General features: G+C 40.3%; 1 protein-coding gene across 1 annotated transcript; it reads left to right on the top strand.

Annotated features, from left to right (window-relative positions):
* Positions 1-210: 210 nt before the first annotated feature.
* On the top strand, positions 211-8,622 carry LOC139453714 (charged multivesicular body protein 4c-like). The gene is made up of 6 exons (XM_071235189.1): positions 211-294; positions 2,893-3,114; positions 5,565-5,742; positions 6,328-6,439; positions 7,618-7,723; positions 8,525-8,622. The coding sequence occupies exons 2-6, from the start codon at positions 2,919-2,921 to the stop codon at positions 8,620-8,622; spliced, it is 690 nt and encodes a 229-aa protein (XP_071091290.1). The 5' UTR covers positions 211-294; positions 2,893-2,918.
* Positions 8,623-11,490: the final 2,868 nt, after the last annotated feature.

The following is an 11,490-nucleotide window of genomic DNA, read 5'->3' as shown; positions in this document are numbered from 1 at the left end:
GACTTTTTACGTCATAGCCTTCCTTTTTATCCACAAAGCGCGTGAAAATGACGGAATATATATATATATATATATATATATATATATATATATATACAAGACATTGGGAAACCCCAGTTCTATAAATAGTAATGCCGCTCAAAGCCGTGCGTGTGTGAGTCGTTGCGTATTTATATCGCCACTTTCGACTCTGTTGTGATAAAAGAATGTGACTAAGAGATAATTTGATTATTTGTATATACCCATCGGTGTAGAGGACTTGCTCAGGTTCAATGTAGGTTTCTCGCCAGCAAGGTAAGTTAATGTCACGGTCACCATTTTGATATGTAATTTATCAATGTATTTTATCTATTTGGTTGCTTAATGCCTTGTTCGAATTGTAGAATGTTAAAATAGACCAGACAATCCATTGATTGATGAATAATAAATGATGAGTTTTAACTGTAGTATCATCACGAATAACGAGTTTCAACTGTAGTATGATAATGAATAACGAGTTTCAACTGTAGTATGATTATGAATAACGAGTTTCAACTGTAGTATGATAATGAATAACGAGTTTCAACTGTAGTATGATTATGAATAACGAGTTTCAACTAGTATCATCGCGAATAACGAGTTTCAACTGTAGTATGATCATGAATAACGAGTTTCAACTGTAGTATGATTATGAATAACGAGTTTCAACTGTAGTATGATCATGAATAACGAGTTTCAACTATAGTATGATAATGAATAACGAGTTTCAACTGTAGTATGATTATGAATAACGAGTTTCAACTGTAGTATGATTATGAATAACGAGTTTTAACTGTAGTATGATTATGAATAACGAGTTTCAACTGTAGTATGATAATGAATAACGAGTTATAACTGTAGTATGATTATGAATAACGAGTTTTAACCGTAGTATGATTATGAATAACGCGTTTCAACTGTAGTATGATTATGAATAACGAGTTTCAACTGTAGTATGATACTAAATGACGAGTTTCAACTGTTGTATGATTATGAATAACGAGTTTCAATTGAGTATGATAATGAATAACGAGTTATACCTGTAGTATGGTCAAGAATAACGAAATGTAACTGTATGATGAACATGGAATAATCTCATTTAATCTATAATAAAACACCTCTGTTAAACAAATACAATATTGCCTATGTCTCCACTGTGTAGCGGCATGAGCGATCACTTTAGTCATCGCTACTTGAAGAAGTTACGAACTATGATTGACGAAGAAAACGGCATGTGTTCCAATAGTTTATTTACGAAGTGAATATTACTTACAGTAATGGAAAAAATGCGAGATTTAGCTGACGATAAACATCATTGAGTTTTGAATACGTGGTTATAATTCGGGTTGGGATCGGCAGTCACGTGACTGCGAGCGGTTATATTTAGCAGAGCGTTCATCTCGAACAACACCAATACCGCTTTAATACATCTGCAGATTCTGCACGAGTTTTTCTTTCAGATTGTGCTGGTAATGTACATTCTATGCAGTTGCCATAGTGCGAGTGCTACATATACCTCACTTTACAGGTATTAGCACACATGCTTCGATAATAAATAATCGTGTTTTTTTCGTGATTCCGTTTCAAGTGGAGAGGACTACAGTGATCAGTGACTGGAGTGTGGCGTTAAACAACAAACTGACTACTTACCCAGCTGGCACGCCAATGTTGAATCAAGGCAGAATCAATGTCGTGCTGCAACAATAACATGAGACCGAGAGTGATTATTGGTTGGATTGGAAAGTTGTGATGATGTAGAAATGTCGACATTGATTCAACATCAGATGTCAATGTTGAAATGATGTTCTTCACCGTTGAAATAACATTGTTTGTTTGGATTTAAACGGTGCGATGACGTTGAAATGTCGACGTTGAATTAACATCGGATATCAATGTTGAAAAGATGTGCTTCAACGCAGAAACGAAACATCAGATATTAGTCCTGAATTTTGGTTGGGTATTGGTTGAAATGGTTTTAATGGACTCCGAAACTCTACTCCTAGTTTGAGTTGCATCTTCGATACCGGTTCATCTCGTGTTAAGCCAATTTCTCCACATTGGAGACCCCTTTCATACATGGTGTTTTTTTAGGGTTATGTACTAGTCTGTCATATCCCGCAGGTTATCTCGATCATCTATGCGGAGTTACCAGCGCTGAGGAGTTTCAATTTTCGTGAAAGCACGAGATCTCGCCTTTCTCTGTACCAGGAAGTCCAACAAGGAGCATTGTAGACAAAACACAAGGCATGCGATTGTTTGAACAAATGACAATGTTTTAGCACAACTTGAAAAGTAACCTTTGAGTAACGCATTAACTTGGAAATATTCAATGTAAAACGCTAAGCCAAATTTTCCCCTAATTAAGTAAGACTAGTGCAGTCCGTGGCACAGTCAGTGTGTGAACACCATCTTTGGCACCTCGATGATTTGGTACAATTTAGTCTTTTGGCACATCCCCCGACTGGCCTCCTGATGTCGAGTATCCAATGTCAGTTCTTGACACATCGAACTACAAATCTGGATCTTGCCACAACATGAAGTTTACAGCAATAAGGCTGCATTACCTCATCAGCTATCTGCGCTCCTCGTCCAGTCGATCAACTGAAGAGAGAAAGAAAATGTCTTATTTACGCATAAAGATAACCATTGTTGAGGCAAGACCACATTATACTGATACTCTCTCCCAATTAAAGTTTATACCCATTTTACGTTTGCACAAAACATGTTGCGTTTCAGCGTTATTGCAATATAAACGTCGTATCGTTGAATACCAATTGACTGAAGAGGTTCAGAAAAATACAAATAAAAACAAACTGTTTGCCGAGTACACAAACATCCATATATATATACAGTAGTTATTCCTTTATTATCCAGTTGCAGACACAGAGCACAGGGGTAAGATGACGACCCAGGGTACAACGGGTGTGGCACACAAGCTGATGTTTTGGAAGCGTCAGAACGAGCCTACCCCCGAGGAGGCTATAGAACGCCTTCGCAATTTACAAGAACTCCTGTTGAAAAAGTCGGATTACCTTGAAAGCAAAATAGATGCTGAAACGAAAACCGCTTTGGAAAACAGAGTGAAGAATAAGAGAGGTGAGCAGAACATGAATTAAAATGAATTTGATGTAACTGGTCCTACATAGATGGTGCTCCATATCTCATATAAATGGTGTTACTGATCCCACATAGATGGTGTTCCATATCTCAAATGGATGGTGTTACTGATCCTACATAGATGGTGTTCCATATCTCACATAGGTGATGTTACTGATCCTACATTGATGGTGTTACATGTCTCACTTAGATGATGTTACTGATCCTACATATATGGTGTTACAGGTCTCACTAAGATGATGTTACAGGTCTCACAAAGATGGTTACAGATCTCACACAGATGATTTTACAGATCTCACATAGGTGTTGTTACTGATCCTATATAGATGATGTTACATGTCTCACTTAGATGATGTTACAGGTCTCACAAAGATGGTTACAGATCTCACACAGATGATGTTACTGATCCTACATAGATGGTGTTACAGGTCTCACTTAGATGATGTTACAGGTCTCACAAAGATGGTTACAGATCTCACACAGATGATTTTACAGATCTCACATAGGTGTTGTTACTAATCCTACATAGATGATGTTACATGTCTCACTTAGATGATGTTACTGATCCCACATAGATGGTGTTCCATATCTCATATAGATGGTGTTCCATATCTCATATAGGTGATGTTACTGAACTCATATAGATATTAATGATCTCGCATAGATGGTGTTTATGGTCTCACATAGGTGATGTTACTGATCCTACATGGATGGTGTTACAGGTCCCACTTAGATGATGTTACTGATCCCACATAGATGGTGTTCCATATCTCATATAGATGGTGTTCCATATCTCATATAGGTGATGTTACTGAACTCATATAGATATTAATGATCTCGCATAGATGGTGTTTATGGTCTCATATAGGTGATGTTACTGATCCTACATGGATGGTGTTACAGGTCTCACTTAGATGATGTTACAGGTCTCACAAAGATAGTTACAGATCTCACACAGATGATTTTACAGATCTCACATAGATGATGTTACTGATCCTACATGGATGGTGTTACAGGTCTCACTTAGATGATGTTACAGGTCTCACAGAGATGGTTACAGATCTCACACAGCTGATGTTACAGATCTCACATAGGTGATGTTATTGATCCTACATGGATGGTGTTACAGGTCTCACTTAGATTATGTTACAAGTCTCACAAAGATGGTTACAGATCTCACACAGATGATTTTACAGATCTCACATAGGTGTTGTTACTGATCCTACATAGATGATGTTACAGGTCTCACTTAGATGATGTTACAGGTCTCACAAAGATGGTTACAGATCTCACACAGATGATTTTACAGATCTCACATAGGTGTTGTTATAGATCCTACATAGCTGAAGTTACATGTCTCACTTAGATGATGTTACAGGTCTCACAAAGATGGTTACAGGTCTCACAAAGATGGTTACAGATCTCACACAGATGATTTTACAGATCTCACATAGGTGTTGTTACTGATCCTACATAGCTGAAGTTACATGTCTCACTTAGATGATGTTACAGGTCTCACAAAGATGGTTACAGATCTCACACAGATGATTTTACAGATCTCACATAGGTGTTGTTACTAATCCTACATAGATGATGTTACATGTCTCACTTAGATGATGTTACTGATCCCACATAGATGGTGTTCCATATCTCATATAGATGGTGTTCCATATCTCATATAGGTGATGTTACTGAACTCATATAAATGTTAATGATCTCGCATAGATGGTGTTTATGGTCTCACATAGGTGATGTTACTGATCCTACATGGATGGTGTTACAGGTCTCACTTAGATGATGTTACAGGTCTCACAAAGATAGTTACAGATCTCACACAGATGATTTTACAGATCTCACATAGGTGTTGTTACTGATCCTACATGAATGGTGTTACAGGTCTCACTTAGATGATGTTACAGGTCTCACAAAGATGGTTACAGATCTCACACAGATGATTTTACAGATCTCACATAGGTGTTGTTACTAATCCTACATAGATGATGTTACATGTCTCACTTAGATGATGTTACTGATCCCACATAGATGGTGTTCCATATCTCATATAGATGGTGTTCCATATCTCATATAGGTGATGTTACTGAACTCATATAGATGTTAATGATCTCGCATAGATGGTGTTTATGGTCTCACATAGGTGATGTTACTGATCCTACATGGATGGTGTTACAGGTCTCACTTAGATGATGTTACAGGTCTCACAAAGATAGTTACAGATCTCACACAGATGATTTTACAGATCTCACATAGGTGTTGTTACTGATCCTACATAGATGATGTTACATATCTCACATAGATGGTGTTGCCGATTTCACACTGACGGTTTTCCAATCTCTCAGATGACAATTGTGGAAAGGGTTTTGTCACATTCATTTACGAATGGTATTTACGCGTGAATTGTGCAATTACAGGTGCGCTCCAGGCCCTGCGACGTCGTAAGCGATGGGAAAAGCAGCTCAAACAGGTGGACGGGACGATGGCGACGTTGGAGGTCCAGCTGGAGCTGCTGACATCGGCGTCGGTGAATGTCGAAGTCACGAAGTGCCTGAAGTTGACGTCAGAGACAATGCAACGGACCTACGGCAACATGTGAGTGAACTGGCAGCATCCAATTATAATCGAATTCGTGTTATCTATCGGAGTTATACAGTTATACACCAGCTTCAAATTTTCAATGTGACATTGCCAGGAAAATAAAATGCACAGGACAATTTCTTTCATAATACCTAAGGGATCGCCTATTTACTATTCTATAGTGTGTCACTGTGCGTTCCTGTGTTTGAGTTTGTGTCTCCCTGTATGTGTCTGTTTTTGTGTGTGCGTGCGTGTGTGTGCTATTTGGTTAATTAACATTATCAATCTAAATATTTAAAAGACTCTTGCATCCATATATGTATTGTGGCAGTTTGCACCATACTTGTAAATTTTCGGGGGCAATGTATTTTTTTCGATAAAATCAAAATATCAAATGTTCGATCTCTAAGGGTGATGGCCTTGCAAAGCGGTCGTTCGTCACCCCTGGCATTGGTACAATGTGTTAAAGCAATTTCTGGTGTCCCACGCCGAGATGTTGCTGGAATAGTGCTAAAAGCGTCACATAATCATACTCATTCACTTATTCATCTCTGAGGAGTAGAATATAACCTGTGTGAAAATCATTTATACCATGGCCAGGTCGGCAGACAAGGTGGCGGACCTGAGGGATGAGGTGTCGGACATGATGGAAGATGCAGAGGAGATCGGTGGCATCCTGGCGCAGCCCCTTGGAGGCGAGGAATTTAATGACGTATGTACAGCTGTATAGGACAGGGGTTGCCTGGCAACATGTTTGGGTCAGCATGTTGTCTGATGAAAATTATTAACGGCAAAATGTTATATTAGTCATGGACCTGAACAGATATGATTTTTATAGTTTAAATGCATCATCTGACATTCTTGTAGCTTTAGTTTATTATCCCATTGCGCAGATGAGTCTCAAATAGACAATGTCGACAAAAGTAGGGATTGGATGGTCACAATGTCTGATGAATAACCAAGAACAACTTCACGCAATGTCCTGCCTAAGATTAGCCGAATGCTTCCGTATCGGAATTATCATGTATATCTTACATCACCTCGTCCTGTCGCCCCCATGAAGCAGACACGCGTGTTATCACTGAAAGCTTTTCGAAGGGACATTAAACCCAATTCACCCACTCAGTCGCCTCATACACCGCCGCTGATAATCCTACAAGCTCTGTCAGGTCGTACTTGGCAAGCATTGCATATGTATCCTCTCTCGGCGAGTAACGGGATCGGGTGGTCAGGCTCACCGACTTGGTTGATGCATGTCATTGTATTCCAATTGCGTGGATCGATGCAATGTCAATCACTTGATTGTCTGGTCCAGACTCGATTATTTACAGACTGCTGTCATATACCTGGAATATTGCAGAGTGCGGCGTTAAACAACAAACAAACACTAACGTAAACGGCGACTAAATAGTTCGGTGGCCCAGTCGTCTAAGGCGCCGCGATTCACTGTGCTTGTGGGTTCGAATCCAGGTTCGCCCCAGTTATGTTTCTAGGTTTGTCAGCACCATACCCGTGCTCGTGGGTTTCACCGAAGTGGTAAACGTCATAGACCTGCATCACTTCGGGCTTTCCTCCCACATTAAGCTAACACGCCGTGATATAACTGGAAAACTGTTAAAAGCGGCGTTAAAACCAACTCACTCACTCACTCACTGTGATATAGCTGAAATATTGATGAGTGCGGTGTTAAACACCAAAGAATGAAATCATAAAACCACCCGAAAACCACTTCATTCGTCTACCCACGCACTCATCCGACCACTCACACCTTTCTTTCAAACACCAACCCACTCCCTCGCTTACTGGTCTACACCCCACCAATCCATCTACCCAGCATTTCCCCCACTTAGCTCAAACCCACACACTAACAGCGCTACCCCCGTGTTTCAGGAGGATCTTCTGGCGGAGCTTGAGGAGATGGACCAGGAGGAACTCACAGATGACCTGTGCCACATCCACTTCCCCCCAGTGCCCACTGAGAAGGTCAAGGTGAAAGGTGCGGTTTCTTTACGTTGAAGTGTCACATCTGGCAGTAAAGACAAGACATTTTATGGATGACAACTTCTTTATTGTATAATGATGTGACGTTTCCGTATGAAAACATTATAACGATGTCACGCGAGAGTGAAGTAACAGTAAGAGAAATGTACATAATGTGCAGGTTTACTTTACTTTTGCTTGACAACGGTTTAAGTATTAATACCGAAACGTCGCATCATAATACAAGTTGATATTTGTAAAGTATCTTGTCTTTACCGCCACTTACCAACTTCCAAGGAATGCCAATCAAACCGTTCGCATCACGTGTAGCTTACGTCCTGTACAATGTACCACCCCGATATTTCAGTACAGGTCAAATACGTTATGTGAATGATTTGAAACGAATTATTTTTGATTTCATTCGTTTTGGAGAAAGGTAATGTGCGTGGACCGATTCGGTGAACTGAATGAGGTTTCCACTCCTCATACTTGAAGCCTCCTTGCACACACAGTAAATATGCTCATAAGCGAAAACTGACGGTGTGTGTGTGTGTGTGTGTGTGTGTGTGTGTGTGTGTGTGTGTATGTGTGTGTGTGTGGTGTGGTGTGGTGTGGTGTGATGTGGTGTGGTGCGTGCCTGTGTAACAACTAGAAATAACAGGTATGTAGTAAAAACACCTACCTAATGAAATGTGACCAAATGACAAATATTCGAAAGTGTGTGTATTTATCCACATATCTTAAGTGCATGTGAATGAACGGTAAGTTTGATTTGATTATTACAGTCCACTTCCATGCCTACTATTATTGTTTCCAGACGACAAGAAGGCCGTCGAGGCTAAAGAGGAAGAGGAGGAAGTTGGCAGAATGGATGTGACATGGCCCATCAAGGAGGGACGTCACATCACCCCTTAGACACCCAGGTCGTAAACATAGTATGACATAAACACTCATATAATATCCTCTATATATGTGTCATGCCTCAGTAGTGCGATATTGTGTGGAATATGACTCCCAATTGCTGGTATACCTCATAACAGTAACATGTAGCACACCTTTTCTGACGACAGTTCATGTTATGGCTATACTGCTTGGTTATTGTGAATATAGTTAAGGAAAGATCATTCGCATGTGCAATATTCATGTGCAATCAAATATGTTTGAAAACAAAAGCATAAAAACAGAAGCTGCATGACTGTGCACTGTGAACATCTGTGAACTGTTTACATCTACTGCTGTTTAATAGTTGCATTTTTTTTAAAAAAAACTCTGGTGTCAAAGCAAGTAGATCCAAGCAATCTACTTGCCAGCAAGGCCAGCTGGTGTTGACTGACCCCACCCTACTGGATACTATACTGAACGACAGGACAATGTGTGACGAAAATAAAGATTCATCCTCAAATGCTTCTAACATACAGAATGTCGTTTAATGGACTTCATTCCGCTGCATATGTCAACCATCCCATCATCCAGGCTTCGGCGAGAGAGTATTCCACCCAGAACAACCAGCGTCCGCGATACCAGTCTCAAACTGCATTCAACAGCAAGACCTGCAATACAATCACAGAAAATGGCTTGCTACCCAGCACCAAATGACATTTAGGGACAATATCTATGGACAAAATGATGTTCAAAATAACTAAGTATTGTAAAAGATGGTGGGATGTAGAATAAAAACACATCTTAATCTTATAAATATTGCTCATAGCTGCTGGCTTCTTTACTGCGCCCTCCACAACAGGCCGTAGGATGTCATCAAGATAACGCTGTGCATTCAGGTTTCCACGAATTACGACAAGCATCGTTTTGACGTCACCACATATGCCACCCCAAACCATTAACCCTCCACCTCCAAACGGCCGGACCTGTTGGATACAGTTAGGCGCCAAACGTTCACCAAATCGTCGGTATACAAGCCGCCGTCCATCGTTTCTGAAGATGAGGAATCTGCTCTCATCAGAGAACATAACACGTGCCCAGTCCCGCCGTTGCCAACGTCGAACTCGCCTGGCCCAGATCAGTCTGTTGTTCCGGTGTCGAGGCGTCAGGAGCGGTCCGCGGTAGGGATGACGTGGCCGGATACCATACTGCCGTAGTCTCCTGTAGACGGTCTGTCGACTGATCCTGTGTCCCAGTGCTGTAGGAACAAACAATGTTGGTTGGTAGCGTTTCTTTAGCAACTCTGTTTAGTTTATTGTAATTTCACACTACAGTCAACAACTGTTTCAGTCATAACACAGTGGGACAAGCTGAGTCAATAACCTTGTCCAAGGATACAACCTAGTGACTTGCATGATGTTGCCTCTTGGAATTGAAGATTTGAAATGACTAGTAATAAATAAAGGTTACAGACATATTGTCTCTCATGGTGATATGCTCACGAAATGCTCTGTATTGATGAGGATGGACATATCGCGATTAAGACTTTTTATTGAGGCTGAGTTGTTATTTTTTTAAGCAGATGGGGGCTGAGGTTTGTATTTACACAAAATCATGAGCTGTGTTTTCCTTAAAAAAACAACAACACGCGAGGCCCTCCGCGTCTCCAGATTTAAACTCAATCGAACATTTATGGGATGCACTTGATCAACGACTGCGAACACGTCAGAAAGAACCACAGAATCTCCGGCAGTTTGCACTAGCACTGCAGGCAGAGTGGGTGCACATTCCCCAGGCCACAATTCGGTGGGACGCTGATGCCAGTCAGTGTTGGGCTATAATGGTGGTCAATGATAATGATGTGTCATTTTTTAACGATCGATTACCATCTTTTGATTATTTATATATTCAAAATATACACCTAAAATCACTTTTGCGTTGCTTCTTTTACAGTGTATATCTTCTGGCTTATAAAACCTATAGGGGACTATGTTATTCCAACACAATTTCTTCAGTTAAAAGGGGGCACGGGTGGCCCAGTCGTCTAAGGCACCGCGATTCGCTGTGCAGAGTTGCGTCCCTTGGGCACGCCAGAAACCTATGATTGTGGGTTCCAATTCCGGTTCACCCCGATTATGTTTATAGGTTTGTCAGCACCATACCCGTGCTCGTGGGTTTCAGCGAAGTGGTAAATGTCTGAGACCTGCATCACTTTGGGCTTTCCTCCCACATTAAGCTGATACGCCGTTATAATACTGGAAAACTGTTAAAAGCAGCGTTAAACCAAACTCACTCACTCACTCACTCTTCAGTTAAATACCATCTGCACCAGAGCTGTTATTATTATTTATTCTTTAAAATTTTATGTCCAGCATATATTTTGTATTGAGCTGCATGTCTTTACTTGAGTACATAATGGATACTTGACTTGACGCCGTCAGGGTTCACCGGACCTGACCAGTCCACCCATAACGACATGTAAAGGCTACGTGGGAATTCCCTCAGAGTTTGAATATGAGAATGGTCTTACTATGTATTTAGAAATACTTTTATACATCTCTGAACATAGTGGACATGGCATTCCTCCATAAAGTTATTGTAATGAACACATACATAAAATGTGTATACTATTTTGTTACGTTGTCCATGAAAGGTCAAATTCAGTGATGACACCTATGAATGAATGAGTGTTATTAATTGCCAAGTATATTTTTTTTCAAAATGATCTAAATTTATATAACAGATTTTCAGTACTCTGACAACAGGCATAAGCGAGCGCTGCTAAAACGCCTTCATTTTACTGTAAGACGCGGGTATCCCTTTTGTTTGAAGTAGTTATCGTATTCATGTGCTAATATGGAGCCTTCTTACATGGAGGAAGAACAAACTTTATTATCTTGGACT

The sequence above is a fragment of the Haliotis cracherodii genome, unplaced genomic scaffold (assembly GCF_022045235.1).
Source record: "Haliotis cracherodii isolate W230 unplaced genomic scaffold, xgHalCrac1.p SCAF_10, whole genome shotgun sequence".
NCBI lineage: Eukaryota > Metazoa > Mollusca > Gastropoda > Lepetellida > Haliotidae > Haliotis > Haliotis cracherodii.
The sequence above is the reverse complement of the archived record's forward strand: the minus strand, read 5'-3'. Positions and strand labels throughout refer to the sequence as shown.